General features: G+C 40.2%; 1 protein-coding gene and 1 long non-coding RNA gene across 7 annotated transcripts in view; one reads left to right on the top strand and one right to left on the bottom strand.

The window, feature by feature from the left end:
- impdh1b (IMP (inosine 5'-monophosphate) dehydrogenase 1b) overlaps nucleotides 1–1,620 on the bottom strand; it is a 37,917-nt gene extending 36,297 nt beyond the window's left edge. For 2 of the 5 annotated variants that reach the window (XM_039791053.1, XM_039791054.1), the window contains exon 1: nucleotides 739–1,619. In XM_039791053.1, the coding sequence (XP_039646987.1) occupies nucleotides 739–962 (224 nt within the window). In that variant the 5' untranslated portion in view covers nucleotides 963–1,619. Of the gene's footprint in view, nucleotides 1–738 lie in introns of all 5 variants that reach the window. The other 3 variants (XM_039791055.1, XM_039791056.1, XR_005638076.1) reach the window with 2 other exon arrangements.
- A 5,459-nt stretch (nucleotides 1,621–7,079) lies between these two features.
- On the top strand, nucleotides 7,080–9,527 carry LOC120553801. 2 transcript variants are annotated; one of them, XR_005638210.1, is made up of 3 exons: nucleotides 7,080–7,337; nucleotides 8,271–9,209; nucleotides 9,347–9,527. It is a non-coding gene; the product is annotated as an uncharacterized LOC120553801 (long non-coding RNA). The 2 variants fall into 2 exon arrangements; XR_005638209.1 differs by lacking the exon at nucleotides 9,347–9,527 and having other exon boundaries at nucleotides 8,271–9,313.
- Nucleotides 9,528–16,903: the final 7,376 nt, after the last annotated feature.

Below are 16,903 nucleotides of genomic sequence, written 5' to 3'. Positions count from 1 at the left end.
TTAAATGTGGGTCATTGTAGATATGGGTCACTGGTTCCTTTATGGACTGTAGCTATTTTGAGCAGTTGATTCAGCCTTGTTTATCCCCCCCTGCAGCATGCTGCTCACTCTTTCCTTGATGTTGCATCACTCAATTGTCTGTGTGCAGAAACAACTTTACAAGATAAGCCATTTTTTGTTGTTTAAGCATCCGCTCATAAGCCATAAATATGATCTACATGGCCTTCAAACAACTCAGAAATGAAGTCTGCCATCCAAAGCAAGGGCTTTCACCTCAAGGGCATTTGCAAACTGATCCAAATGCAAGTGTGTGTGGACATGTAAACTGACCCGACGGCATGAAGTTAATTTACATGTGCAGCCTTATGAAGGCACAGACAGTGAAAGTAAAGCATGAAAGCCAGAGGACTTACATCACATTGTCATTTGATTTCACATTGGATATTGGCATTGAGGGTTGATATTGTTGTGGTATTCTCCCATTTCATTTTAAGTCTTGCTTTTAGAATCAAGATTAGCTGTGAATTCTGGGGGGGGGGAGTTTGACCTTTTACAAATGTTTTTGCAGAACTCACACTTCCTGGTAAGAAATTAAATCTGCAGCAGGCAACTTTGCAATTACAAATAGCTACAAAAAGCTTTCACATTCTGTGAAAATAATAAAACAAACTGACGTATTTTAACCTAAATATTGTTTGAGTTGTGGCTCATTCTCCATATACTTTCTCAGCAACTCACCTCTCTGGGCCTAGACCAGCCTGGATGCGTGTGGCACTGTATCTCTGAGCTGCAGTTTCATGTCCATGGCCATGATGTGAGGTTTGCCGGACATAATGTTGCCCTTCCTGGGATGAAACGTCGGTATCTGGGGGCTGAGTGTCTCCTACGATTCTTCGATAATCCACCTGCTGGCTCTCCCTCGCTGCATCTGCACCAAAGTGCTCATAACCATACCCCTCCATTGTCCGTCCAAGGTCAGTCCCAGGATCCAGTGGCCCTTTCGCTTTGCTTTGCTTTGCTTTGCTGTGCAGCTTGCTTGCTAGCTTTAAATTTAATTTACAAAGTCAGTGAAAATATCCAACAGCTGAAGATTACATGTGTAACGGAAAACTTCTTGAAACCCTGATTTCATATGAACCTCATAACCCAAGTTTGGAGGAGTGACAATTTGCAAAACAAATGCAAACTCTCCATTTGTTTTTAAATATTCTTATCTGAATTCCTTTGTCTGCTCTATTTACTCTGCCTTCCAGACCAGAAATGGAGCTGCATTGGTGTTCCCACACAGAGGAAAAAAAAGACCTGTGTCAGGCTACTCCGTCTGCCCCTGCACAGGATGCACCTGCCTACAAAAAGGCACCAGCCACCTCTAGGCGTGTCGATAAAGGGCGTCACCTAGGAGATTCTCCCACTGAGAGGGTGTCACCGTGGAAATGATGCCAGCAGCAGAGCGTTGTTGTGGAGAGGCTGTTGTGCTGATGTCTTCGAAATCTTGGAGAAGATTTTCTGTCATATAGGCAGAGGGTAATGGAGAGGGTAGATGAGCCCTGTACTGTACTTATATGTAGGATAAAGCACTCATTGCCCTGAGCGTTTCCTTTACACGGTGAATGGAGTGAGTGCTACTGTCCTGCTGAGTGCTCTATCAAGCTCTCTGTGTCCTGCTCCCTCTCCATGTATGGGTTAATCCTGCTTTCTATCGGTGGCACCACGTCACTTTCACAAAGAGGATTTCAGAAATAAAATGAACAGGACTAGAGATGAGCTTTGCAAAGAAAGCAGCACATTTTTGCAGCGCAAACAGCATGATCATCACTATGGTGTGTTCTTTTTATTTTGTCTTGCTGTGCTCCACTAAAACCAAATACATACAACACATATCATTTCTGGAAATATTTGGCACCAAGGAGCATTTTATTTTTTTTTTTTAACGACTCTGGACTTGAATGATAAATTTAGCTTCTCACACCAGGACCCACAGGTATTATTTTGTAATGCTTCTTATGCTTAAGTCCAGGCCTCGTGGAAAATGTGGGTTTCCAATCCATTGCTAAGTGAAACTGGGGGTATACAAAATGAGTCTGTATATAAATAAGCTCTGGTGTAACCACTCCACCTCCTAAAAAAAGGCAGAGGTTAGACTCACAAGCTATCACAACATGTACTTGTACCTTGACTCTGCCAAGTGAAGCTTGCACATAAGTGCCAGTGTTACATTATCACTAAAAAGAATTTTGTTTTCAAAAGAATGCACCCTGTGGTCTGCAAGCATGTTTTTTACATGCAGCACCATCCGTTCACATGTCAAATAGAAATTTGGCTAAATTGAAATTTAGCCAGGGGGAATGTTTCCCTTCCACACAGACACACAAGTGGGCCGTTACTCTTCTCAAAGGGATCACCTCCAGGTGACTGACTGTTTGTGACAGTTGGTGAGACGTTAAGATGGAAAATCCTCTTAAGCCCGTCCTCTGAGGTTCCCCACTTACAACTCCCATTTATCTTTAACACATGGCAACGGAAACCCCTTCCCCCCCCCACACACAATGAAGATAACAAATTAGAAAACTGACTATTAGTATCAAAGATACAGATTCTAAATATATACATTTGTAATCTACTGTAAATGGATTGACAAAATGCTGCTCTTCTGACTGTAGACCTTTGCTGCTGTTGTATGCTAAGATCATGTTATCAATGTCATTAAAGGGTTAGTGTCTCATGCACTAAAAGGGATGGGAGCACACTCTTAATTTCACATGTGCATGTCCTTAAGTTGTTAACTCCACTCACTCACTCATTCATTTACATTTATCATAATGAATGTCATGTGCACAGTGTGGATACTCATTGGCTGGCTGAGGCAAATCAGAGTCATACGATTTACCACAAGGTTAACCATTCCTAACAAAAGAGTACTCCTTGTGTGTGAATGACTGGCCACTGAAGATATAACTTATCAGATGGATGGAAGTCAGGTAGAAGTTGTAATTAACTTCACGTTACTTTACTCTGATGCAGCACAGGCCTCTTTTTAAGTAGAACTGCAGCTATAAGGGACTGGAAATAAATGTGTCTCCTTTTCTATTATGTGGTTCTTTTAAAGACACGTATAATGTCCTCTAAAACAGTCATTTCACTTCAAGTGAAATTGTTATTTATGAGGTTTTATTTCACAGTAATTGCTGCAGTTATTTATTTATTTTTTACCAAAGATAAGCATCATCTCAGGAAGAGCAAGCAAACTATACGTACAGAGTAGGCAGAAGTAGCAGTATAGAGTTGTTAACAGAGGAACATATTAAGAAAAACTCGATTTTACACATCAAGATCAATTTACTAGTCATGGAAAGTACTGAGCAGCCTATAAAAACAGTTGTATAATGTATTCTGTGGCTGTGTTGAGGGATTTACGTCACAGAAAAGTAACAGGGCAGCCTGAGTTACAAAAACCTCAGGGCAATATTTTGCAGATGGTCCACTGCCACCTACCATCCCCTGTGAATATACCCTGTCACACACACATTCACCATTCACCACATGGCAGCTTCATTGTATTCCCAGACACCAAACAGTACATGTGGTGCTTTGATTAAACACTACATACTTAAACTAAATATACAATACAAACAGCATTCTACTGAAATGCAGTAGTGCAAAATTATACTCTCCAAGACTGAAGCCTGTGCTCTGAGCTCTTAACTGTGCTACACTGACATCTAGTGGATGCAATGTTTTATTACCCCAAACACCATTATACTTTCATGAGTAAGGGATTTATTTAAAGGTCCCATGACGTGGTGCTCTTTGGAGGCATTTATATAGGCCTTAGTGGTCCCCTAATACTGTATCTGAAGTCTCTTTCCGGAAATTCAGCCTTGGTGCAGAATTATAGCCACTAGAGCCGGTCTCACAATGAGCTTTCCTTAGGATGTGCCATTTCTGTGTCTGTAACTATTGAGGAGGAGAAAGGGGGGTGGGGGGCAAGGTGGAGGGTCGGGGTGTGGCCTTGACCAACTGCCACTTTGCTCGTTTGAAAGCCATGATGTCTCTCTCTCATGGGCGGGCCAAATTCTCTGGGCGGGCAAAGCAGAGAAAGGGGAGGTAACCTTGCTCCTTATGACCTCATAAGGAGCAAGATTCCAGATCGGCCCATCTGAGCTTTTGAGAAATTTGAGAAAATTCTCAAAAGGCAGAGCAGGATACCCAGGGCTCAGTTTACACCTATCACCATTTCTAGCCACTGGGGGACCATAGGCAGGCTGAGGGAACTCATTAATGTTAAAAAACCTCATAAAGTGAAATTGTCATGCCATGGGACCTTTAACCCATGTGTTATCTTCCGTTCGACCATGCAACTTTTTGTTTTTCTTGGTCAAAATTTATAATTAAACTCTTTTTAATTTTTAAAATTAACACTTTTTGTTGGTCTTTACGACAATTTGGTTGAAAGAAAGCCAAATTTCTGTAATAGAAACTTTTTGAAAATGGGTCTAATTTGACCCGAGGACAACAAGGGGGTTAAGTGCAGTTTTAGCATTGTTCTGCACAGATTTACTGTCCCATGTATCAAAAGGAAATCAGGATCATTTTCCTATCCTTGGATAGAAACTGTGAAATACTAAAAGTGACTACTACGATTTGTTCATGCTAATTTCTTCACTTTTAATGATCGCCCCAACAACATTTGGATGGATTTTGGGTCTGATATAATCTTGTGCTTTCTCATTTTTTTTTGTCCAATTGCCTGTTTTAATGGCTCTGCCAACCTTTCAGTGTACTGTATAGCAGTAGCAGCATACAGCCTATGATTCATTCTAAGAAAAATATGAATATTTCTCATTAAGATTAACCTGTTTTAAGTTTAGTCAGTGAAATGAAAAATGAATTGAATTGAATGTCTGTGTGTAGCTGAGTAATCTGAACTATTGGCTGCCTGTCAATTTCTGGCAGTGAAAACCGCAGAGTAGTCTCTCAAAGCTGCTTACACCATTCCTACGGAACTTTCTTTAAACCTCAGGGAATCACAAGACATGATTATCCGGATGGGAAACAATGGACAAAAGTAAACAGCAACGCACAGAGGAAATGGTTTGGAAGTAATGTCTAGCTGTTCAGGCTTGTGTGAGAAAAAGTTTTTTTGACTCATATCAGTATCATAAATCATACTCAGCATTATTGCCTCGAAAGTTTAGACCATACCACGTTTTAAATTAATGTGTAAACCATGAAGTAGCACTGATGAATCATATACTATCATATCAAATGCTTGGTGTGGATTTAAGAGTTAGCCCAACATCTGTGCTCTTATGCTTCCAGTGAACAGTAGTGACTGTATGTCTGCCTCAGGGGAAGTGAAATCATGACTGTTTAATGAAAAAGACAGAACAGCGCTGCCATTTTGTTCAGCTCATTCTGCTGAATGGGGAATTTTTCAGATAAAAAATCTGGAAACTCCACTCTTGCATGTGAATAAACAGGAAATACCAAGAATGTATGTATTTATTTATTTATTTGGATAAAAGATAACAGGTTTTCTAACAAGTTTATACAGAGTGGATCCTGGTGTTGGAACAGGTCTGAGCGAGCCCATAAATGTATGTGCATGTTTGTGTGTGTGTGCGTGTGCGTGTGTGTCTGTGTGTGTGTCTGTGTGTGTTTGTGTGTGTGTGTTTCTGTGAGTTAAATAGTTATCTCTCTTAATGCTTACTCACTAACTGGCTATGAGTGACTAAGAACATGTCAAATACATTGCTCAACTGTCAACGTTTTCCTTTTGTCATTAAATGTTAACCTAACTGTTCAAACAAAGACCTTACTGACCAGATCCGAAATGAGGAAGTAAATACTCTCAGATATCATCTCACTCTTAATCCTCTTGGTTGCATGTGGGACATAAAGCCATTAAAAAAAAACATTTCTATGGTATGATATGGTATGGAGCTGTTTGTTTAATAGTCAACTCGGAAAAAAGCCAACGTTTTGACGATAAACTACATCAACACAACAGTATGAGGAGTTAAACTGGATGGGCCCAATAACCTCTCAATAGTTCTACTTGTTGTTAAATTTCAACATGGGGGGTGCATTATGTCGGCAGGATAATTTAAAAGCCTACAGCCCTATTTCTGATACCGTGGTGGCAGAAATTTTGCCAGGGTGGGCCCCCACTACAAAATCAACATAGAGGAAACACTGAGAGGTGCCTTATTACACGATCCAACTTTTCTTTAAAGGTCCGGTGTGTAACGTGTTTAGTTGTTGATTATCAACATCTGTGCTGCCCGTTCACAAACTTGTCCTTTTTCATAAATATTTACCACCACCATCAATTCCAAGTATTCCTTTTGGCTTGAAATTTTACATTTGTATTCGCATGAACTGGGGTAGATGCTCCATATCATTCGCCATCTTGAAATACGTTAGCCGGTAAGGGACATACAGGACATATTGCTCCACCTTTCGCTGTCACATGATAAACTCACAGGTGCTGCTTCCCAATTGCCATTTTGGCATGTAGCTTGCTAGCTCAAAGTTTGTTGTTGTTTCTCGAAGCGAAGGGATTTTGACAAAGGCAAACACACAGGGAAAGTAAGGTGATGTCGACAATTAACCTGGAAATGTACTGCAGTTGATCCAGACTATTCCAGTTTTATCTTAAAATAGGAAGTTTCTGTAATATGGCCCCTGGAGTGTTTACATTCTATAATAAAAAAAAAAAATAGCTTAGGCCTATATGGTAGGTATTCCATAGGCAATATAATTAAAATTGACAGGAAACAGGCTTTTGGGAGATACAATCTACAGGAAATATCTAGGCTAATTGAACATAAATTAATAAATAAAATATACAAAAGTGAGTCTTCTTATTTTTTTCCTATTTGTCCTCATATATGACAGTGATACAGTTTAAAAAATGAGCACGACCTAAGAACTGACGAGACCAATTAAAACATCGAAACCTATAGCTATATCAAAGCATATAATGAAGCATAACAACCTCATGGAAACTCCTGAACTCTCCTCAGGTCATCTAGGCCTACTGTAAACATGAATCAGGAAATTGTCTGACTACGTGATGTCACTGGCAGGATACGCGCTCTAATTGAGCACTGCTTGACATACAGCTCACACACAGCAGCGGAGACGGAGGCAGACAGCAGCTAGGTGATTTCAGCTTCAGCGGTGGAAGAGTTTCTCCCCTTTATTATTTTTTGACCAACAAATGTCAGCGGATTTCTCTTGGGCTGCCCTTTGTTTGTTGTTGGGAACTGCCTCAACCTACCTAGCTACGCGAGAGAAAGAAAGATAGACACTGCAAAAGAGCCGAGCATCTGGTAAGTTATTACAACCAACGAAATAGTTCGTCCCAGTTTTAGTAGCGCTTAAAGAAAAAGATTCAAAGTATTCTGGCTGCGTGGTGGTATTTGTTCTTTTCGGTTTTGTTATCGTTTCCAAAGCCATGTGCATTGGATGCTACCTTCATGTTCGTTTCTGAGCGTCTGCATTTGCAATAACTCTTGTTACAAATGCGGTGTTTAGTGGATGTTTTTTTGGAAGAGGGAGAGTAATAGAGTCCTAGATGGTTTAAAGTCAAATGAAGATAGAAAATAAATACTCGCCTGCATCACTTACGGATAAATATTGAAATATTTCCTACAACAATCCCAACAGCCTCAAAATGCACCACTATATGGTTCTTCCTGTGTGGTCTCTAGCTTCCTTGCATATACGCTTTCTCCATACACAAGTCCTTTTTACCCAGTTCACGCACAAAAATACACTGTGCACCACAATAAGTTATTTAACATGTATATTGTCGTTTGGAATTGTCCAAAAAATATAGTCCAAAGTGTATCAAGGTTGGACTTCAACAACGGGATTCTCAGTGAATTGCTTAAACCCAATGTTCCAAGAAAGGGTGAAAAGGTAGCACATCTTCATTTCAGCACATTTCAGTTGTTTATTTGGCTCACATCATCACGCTCTGATAAAGCCTTTGTGCTGTATTTCTTTTGTGATGTGAGCCACATGAAGTGAAATGACAGTATGTTGTCGTCCTAGATTTGGAAATTTGAAGATGCTACCATTTCACCCTATTTTTTGGAACATTGTCCAAAATGTATGTACGTTTTACATTACATTTATTCGGCTCCAGCTTTTATGCAAAATGTTGTTTTTTACTTTATGGGCCAAGGTGCAGTCTGAACAAATGTAACTGACTAACTGTAACTAATCTTTAAAACTGATCATTGTTTTTCTTTTTGCAGCTAATTGTCGATTACCACAGGAGCCATGGTGGCAGCAGTCCTTAAGTTGTATTTTATTGGAACTGCGCTGAGCGTCCTTGCAGTCATTTTTGGAATAGTAGACTCATTTGGTGGTCTGATGTACACCCAGGACCATCACTACATTTTGGACTTGGACCAACAGACACAGAGGCAGCTGTCCTCGAGCAACCACCGGAGAGGATCGCCCGTGACTAAAAACATTGGCTCATAAGGGAAACATCTGGCACAATTTACAAAAAATGGCAGCTGGATGGGCATGCTGGCTACTGTGGCAATGGATCAATAGACAGTGAGACTACGTTTATAAAGACTGGAGATAGCAATTATCCGGATTGTTCTATTGCTGAGTATGGACTTCAATGCAATGTCTAACTTTCTATGCGTTCTGTGTTAGACAGTTTGTTGATATGGATGCATAACCCCACAGCATGTGTTTGTGTTTGCGCTACTCTTTATGCTTTAAACACTGTATCAGCTAAGATGTGTTAAAGAAACTCCAAATTGGATGAGAACTGTAACATCACTACTGACAATAATTAGCACTAAAATCAGAATGTTTTGTCTTTGCGATGTGTGTATTTTGAGGGTTTTAGTATTCAAATAAAATGTATTTTTTTTTTTAAACATTGAAGTGTTGCAATGAGTAAGAACTGCTGCCTCTCTTGGCTACAGAAAGACATGGACTTCCTGTTTACTGAAGAGTTAGTTGGAAGCTGACGAATAAGTATAAAATGAAGTGAAAAATACTGACACAATTTCAGCATTGATTTAGGAACTAAAGGTTGAGCCTTGTGTGATTGCTGAAGTGCTGTGACGCATAGGATTTTTCTCTGTTGAAGCATGGTGACATACCACTGGTTGACTGACTGGCTTTTCAGCTAAGTGCATTGAGGACAATTGGCAAACAATGAGGCTAAGGTAAATACTCATATCTATTAACTCTTTCCACCTGCACATGTATTTTGTTACTGTTTATTTTCCTCTGTCTGACCTTTCTTTTAAAATGTACACATAAACATTAACGTATTGCTGATTCATCGTCTTTTTCATCTTAGCGCCGCGAGGACAGCTGGCAGTGAATCACGCAAACTACGCCTTCGCCTGAGGTTACAGCTAATTACTTAGGCTTTTTCCCCTCAACATCATCCCAACACTCCACAAGACTAAAACTGAACTAATAATTTCCACTGTAAATGAGGATATGTGCATACTATAAGGTGTAAATAGCATTTGGCACAAATATACAAAATGTCTCTTCTTTTTATTACTAATTTATTATAATGTGTTTTTCAGCCTTCACATCTTTCCTTGACCTCATTACCTTTTTTTCATGGAGGTTGAGAAAAGGTGTTTAGGAATAGGACGTAACGACTATTTGACCGCATCCCCTGTCTATTTTGTCTGAATAGAATGAAGACATGCTAATTTCATACCAAATACTACTGTATAATTAAAAGCAAGTGTGCAGGACTTATAGTGGTGAAATCAAGTTGAACTAACTTGTCAAGTCATGCCAAGTGTATTGGCAACGTGTACCAACACGGCCTAAAAAAACAACATCTAAGAAAGACAAATTGAAGAAACCGCAGGAGAGGCAATTGAGGAGAGATAGCTGGTTGCGCAACAGGAGCCATGTGAGCACAGTCTAGATTATTGTGCCTCTGGTCTATGAGTATGTATTAACAATGAATCAAATGGATGCATCCGTGTAATGTAAAAGGGACTGCTCAAAGAGATGAAAACACGGGGAATTATGAGTGATGTCTGGCCCTATGGAGCAATCCAGCCTCTTTTAGCTTATTGTTTTACTTTTATGGAAGAAAAAGACAGACTTTACCCAAGGGGCACTTACATGACACACAGGCCCAAAATGCACACACATGCACAAACAGGACCCATACACATGCATTAATGGAGAGCTGTCAGAGCCAATGAACAGATGCCTGCCAGTGAGCAGGCGCTCCGAGCAGTTGGGGGTTTGGTATTTTTGCTCAAGGGCACCTCAGCAGTACCCAGCAGTACCTCTCCAGCTACCAGTCCACACTCTGTACTTGGTCTGTACAGGGACTCGGACTGACGACGGTCCGGTTCCCAAGACTGAGCTACCCCCAGGTGTGGTTCAGTCTCTTTAATCTCATCAGACCATCAGATAATTTTTCTCTCACGGGGAAATGGAAAATTAATACTGCACTTTCATTACAGTTATCAGGTAGAACAAGAAAGTACATGTTCAAACTAATATTTAATAGAATGTTCGAGCTGTACTATCTCAATCACCACTGACTCTCTCTGACTGAGTCACTAGGTTGTAGGAGTGGAGATCCCCTCACTGGTGACTGAAAGCAACAGTGTCAGCCGTACAATGTGTCATTTCCTGGTTAAGAGCTCATTAAAAACCACAGTAACAAGCATTACGTGTACTCAACTGAATGTAACCTGAACCTGCAACAGACTGAATGTACTCCTAAACTGAAGACAGTTAGAAGCAGCACAAAGCGTCACAACTTTATGAACAACAATGGCTTAACAGTGTAAGACAGTGATTGCCAACCCCTTTGGTCTGAGGTCCCCCCCCACAGATGAACTAACACTCTAACACTATTCATTATATAAAAGTGGATATTGTTAATTTTGTTCATACTTGTTGAACATTCAATATCAAGGTTGGTTCAGTCAGCAATCATACTACTACTACCACTACAACTACTTGAGTTTATCCATTCATTTTAGCTAACCATTTCAGCCGCTTATGCAATACTTTAAAGCTTTAGTGCGTAACATTTTGATATAAAAGGTCCCATGGCATGAAAATTTCGTTTTTTAACATTAATATGAGTTCCCCCAGCCTGCCTATGGTCCCCCAGTGGCTAGAAATGGTGATAGGTGTAAACCGAGCCCTGGGTATCCTGCTCTGCCTTTGAGAAAATGAAAGCTCAGATGGGCCGATGTGGAATCAAGGTTACCTCCCCTTTCTCTGCTTCGCCCGCCCAGAGAATTTGGCCCACCCATGAGAGAGCTACATCATGGCTTTCAAACAAGCAAAGTGGCAGTTTGTCAAGGCCACACACCCAACCTCCACCTCTCCTCCTCAATAGCTATAGACAAAGACATAGCACATACTAAGGAAAGGTCATTGTGGGACTGGCTCTAGTGGCTGTAATTCTGCACCAAGACTGAATTTCAGGAAAGAGACTTCAGATACAGTATTAGGGGACCACTAAGGCCTATATAAAAGCATCCAAAGAGCATCATGTCATGGGACCTTTAATAAACGTCTGTTAACATTCAAGTCATTGCCAAATGAGTTGCTACAAAGCTAATTAAGACTATCAGCTCTACACAACTCCGTCTGTTTGTCACTGGACGATTGTGTCGTCCGGTGACTTTCCCGCGCAGAAACTCGAGTGCAGATAATGACCTCTTCTGAATAGTCCATCCTGTTTTTTTTAATCCTCCTGTCCTCCTTAGCTGCAAGCAACTGCATCGCCTGCAGGGCAGTATTAGTCAGCGGGGCCGGTGGGCCTCATGTGCTAAGGCCAGAGCAGCAGCCAGTCCAATATACACAATCCCCTGTCCCCACACACTTCTGTGTTGTGGTTTTTTTGTTCCAATGTCTTTGTTTTTACAACACAAGACCTATGCAGACCACTTCCACTCATCCAGTCCCTACACTACTGACTTTACAGATTTGTGCTACCCATTTGCTTGATTCATTTCTTTCATTTGTAAATAAATCAATGTGTTATTTGGTATACCCATGTGTCTCCTGTCATTGTCTAAGATCTGTAACATTTTCAGAACAAAACATTTATGTTAACGGTTTGACAGTTCAAAAGGAGGACCCAAAAGCAGAAGACCAGTCGGGCAGGTTGGCAGAACAAAAAGCGAGCTTTAGTAAACATAAGGCTGAATAAAAACAAAATAAGACCACTACACAGAAGAAGATATACTGAGAGCCAGAACAAACAGACACCGAAACCGGAGAACATATACTGTACAGTATACACAGGGAAAGGAGGTTGGTACCGAGGGACAGGTGAAACACATCAGGGCAGGGCAGACAATAACAGAAGAGGGCAAGAAGTAAAACAAAAAAACAGAACATAAAAAATAAAACAGGAAACTAAATAAAACCCAAGATCATGTCTATATAAGCATTCAAATCGAAATCCCTTATTGGCAGGATGACGGTGTTTGTCAGTGGATTCCAATACTATTAAATATGACCCGTACAAAAAAAATTTTTCATAAGACTGTTTTTCAAAAGCCAGAAGCCTGTTACAAACTGAGGGTATTCAGCAGTTCATTGAGTTTGACCCATTCGGGCAATATAATAATAAAATAAGTTACAAGGTGCTTCACAGCTATACAGAAAATGCAATAAAAACAGTTTAGAAGTGGCCAAACAATATGTCAGGCTTTTGGATTTGTAGGCTTATTGTGGAGTTTTTTTTTTCTCCAAAAAAACAAAACAAATCCATGGAGATTTGTACAGTTAAGACTATTAAGCCCTCTGCAGTGGACATGTTTCTTTGTCCTCTGTTCACAGTTTTCCCTCTGCCCCAGGGTGAAGGAATGTACCAGCTTGCTTTAAAGCTTTTTCTCTATCAGGGGTTACAGTGATGGTTACAGTGGTAAGATTCACAAATACACACCCACAGAGTCATCTGAGGTGAGTCATTACAAGGCCATTATCTTTATGAAATCTTGAAATATTGCACAACAAGTTCTCACAAAGTTTTATACTTGGCGGATTTGACCTCTTTTCATTTCATGTGTTTTATGTGTTCAACCTTCTTTTTATGTGTCCGACTTTCCCCTAAACAGCATGTAACCAATATAACCAATATAGGTTATACTTATATGTTTGCCTCCAATTGGATCTCATGCATTATTTCAGATATTAAACATCTGGATATGATTATAATTTGTAAAATGTAAATTATTAACATGAGCTAAAGGACAAAGAAACATTCCAGTTTAGGGAGTCAAAAACATAAATCTGAGGTGAGCCTGGCTTTCTTGCTGTGGTGTGCTGAGTAAGGACAATGACATGTTTTAATACCTCACTACCACCTACTTTTGTATTAACAACTCTACATTATGCTGAATTCCTGTCTGGTTTCTTCAGTTTTTTTTGTTTTTTATAAGGAGTGGCTTCAAACACACATGTAACATAGGCTACTTGTTCGTTTTTACTTCCAGGTGTGGCAGTGGAGTGGCCTATGACACTCGAGAAGCTAAAATTTCCGACAACGCCACTTGGGATAGGCCCAAGACCTTCAAAACACACAGATCCGTTTATCCAAAATTAGTGGTCAGAGACAATAATGTGTTTATAAAAATATACAATTTTATTTTGTTATGTTTCAAATGTTATATATTAAAAAAGCATACAATGAATATTGGAAAAGTAATAAACAAAATACAATTCAAATCAACAAACCAGCATGCATAATTAAAGAAACAAAATAAACCAAAATCAACACAAGGAAAAGAAGGACAAAAACCCACATGCAATATATACACAGTTAATAACAACATTTACAAAGTCGATGTCTGGGTGTTCAAACGCTTAGCCGTATGATCCAAACCAGCTCTGTGCGCCCAGAACAATCCCATACATCCGGACACTTTTTGTACCAGTATCCAGAACAATCTGTACCAGTATCCAGAACAATCTGTACCAATATCCAGAACAACAAGAGTGGGAGGAGAAACGCGCTGGGGAGTGTTGGCCCCTTAGATAACTGTGGCACCGGTGTCGTGCCAAGGTACTTATCCCCGCCAGGATTTGTATCCCCTGGCCGCGGGAGCGCGCGTGCAGTCGGAGCGGAGCTTCGGTCCCCTACAGGTTGTCTAGTACAGCTGCAGCCAAACGTTACATAGTGGAAGACTGACAGGGCTTTCCAAAGTAACAAGGGTCTTGTTTATCTACATAAATACGTGTATTTGTCTGTTACAACTAAACGTTACATAGTGGAAGACTCGACAGGGTTTCCATAGTAACAAAGGTCTCATTTATCTACATAAATAGGTGTATTTGTCTGTTACATTAAGGCGACGTGTGAATTGTTTAAGGCGCCGTTTATTATTGTGGATTATTCGACAGTGTTTTTCAAAGTTCCATATTGACATGCTCCGTAGCTATGCCTAGTATCTACGTTAGTCATGTAGGTTAGTGAACAAAATATCTTTTCCTCGTCTTTGCTAACCCGTCCCTCCCTGCCCTCTAACGTGATTTCTGTTTTAATTTAATTTAGTTTAATATGGCTGTTCAATTAAACGCTTTGTTCACCTGTCTGCCATATAAGTTACATAGGGGATACACAAAATATCAGGCCGTTTTTCACCTGATATAATGTGTATCCCCTCTCCTAACAAGCAAAGGGTCTTTCCTGCCATCATGTGTGCTATTTTCTGACTGTACAGAGTCACAATAAATAACTTGAGATAATATGGACATGTCTGCTGTTTTCTAGCCAAAGTTACATAGGGGATACACAAAATATCAGGCTGTTTTTCACCTGATATAATGTGTATCCCCTCTCCTAACAAGCAAAGGGTCTTTCCTGCCATCATGTGTGCTATTTTCTGACTGTACAGAGTCACAATAAATAACTTGAGATAATATGGACATGTCTGCTGTTTTCTAGCCAAAGTTACATAGGGGATACACAAAATATCAGGCCGTTTTTCACCTGATATAATGTGTATCCCCTCTCCTAACAAGCAAAGGGTCTTTCCTGCCATCATGTGTACTATTTTCTGACTGTACAGAGTCACAATAAATAACTTGAGATAATATGGACATGTCTGCTGTTTTCTAGCCAAAGTTATATAGGGGATACACAAAATATCAGGCGCCTTTTTCACCTGATATAATGTGTATCCCCTTCTCCTAACAAAGGAAGTCTTTCCTGCCATCATGTGTGCTATTTTCTGACTGTACAGAGTCACAATAAATAACTTGAGATAATATGGACATGTCTGCTGTTTTCTAGCCAAAGTTACATAGGGGATACACAAAATATCAGGCCGTTTTTCACCTGATATAATGTGTATCCCCTTCTCTCTAACAAGCAAAGGGTCTTTCCCGCCATCATGTGTGCTATTTTCTGACTGTACAGAGTCACAATAAATAACTTGAGATAATATGGACATGTCTGCTGTTTTCTAGCCAAAGTTACATAGGGGATACACAAAATATCAGGCCGTTTTCACCTGATATAAAGTGTATCCCCCTCTCCTAACAAGCAAAGGGTCTTTCCTGCCATCATGTGTACTATTTTCTGACTGTACAGAGTCACAATAAATAACTTGAGATAATATGGACATGTCTGCTGTTTTCTAGCCAGTTACATAGGGGATACACAAAATATCAGGCCGTTTTTCACCTGATATAATGTGTATCCCCTCTCCTAACAAGCAAAGGGTCTTTCCTGCCATCATGTGTGCTATTTTCTGACTGTACAGAGTCACAATAAATAACTTGAGATAATATGGACATGTCTGCTGTTTTCTAGCCAGAGTTACATAGGGGATACACAAAATATCAGGCCGTCGCCACCTGATATAATGTGTATCCCCTTCTCTCTAACAAGCAAAGGGGTCTTTCCTGCCATCATGTGTGCTATTTTCTGACTGTACAGAGTCACAATAAATAACTTGAGATAATATGGACATGTCTGCTGTTTTCTAGCCAAAGTTACATAGGGGATACACAAAATATCAGGCCGTTTTTCACCTGATATAATGTGTATCCCCTCTCCTAACAAGCAAAGGGTCTTTCCTGCCATCATGTGTGCTATTTTCTGACTGTACAGAGTCACAATAAATAACTTGAGATAATATGGACATGTCTGCTGTTTTCTAGCCAAAGTTACATAGGGGATACACAAAATATCAGGCCGTTTTTCACCTGATATAATGTGTATCCCCTCTCCTAACAAGCAAAGGGTCTTTCCTGCCATCATGTGTGCTATTTTCTGACTGTACAGAGTCACAATAAATAACTTGAGATAATATGGACATGTCTGCTGTTTTCTAGCCAAAGTTACATAGGGGATACACAAAATATCAGGCCGTTTTTCACCTGATATAATGCACGACTAATTCACCTGTTGCAAGAAGCCCTGTTAGCACACCTCCCCCCGGGGTGACAACGCAAGAAGAAGCTGAAGAAATAATGTCCTCTCTGGCTGAAGATGATCCTAACCCCTCTTGCTCCTCTCTCTCCCGTTAAATTGGAACAGCCAGCAGTGGAGAGAGTGGAAGAGCCCATATACATGGCTGTTTGTTAAGGATGGAAGCTTGGGGTGCGTCGCTAAGGTGTAATTGAATGGAGGAATTCTGGTATTCTTCGGTAGCCTGAGTAACTTTAACCGTTGTTCATGTGAAATCTCAAAGACAGCCTGACGCTTTGTTTAGCCTATAGACTATTTGTGGCTGGCTGTTTGCTATTTGACCTATCTACTCCTGTCGATAAAGTATAATAGGGTAAATCCTTTAGTGCATACACTTGTAGCTGTTATGTATCTTTGTAAAAGTCATTGTAAGTCGCAAGCGCACGGCCCCCTGCAGAAAAAGTGGGCTCCCCCGAAGGCCACGGT

The sequence above is a fragment of the Perca fluviatilis genome, chromosome 23, assembly GCF_010015445.1.
Source record: "Perca fluviatilis chromosome 23, GENO_Pfluv_1.0, whole genome shotgun sequence".
NCBI classification, from domain to species: Eukaryota; Metazoa; Chordata; class Actinopteri; order Perciformes; family Percidae; genus Perca; species Perca fluviatilis.
Note: the sequence above shows the minus strand (reverse complement) of the source record. Positions and strands in the feature narration are given on the sequence as shown.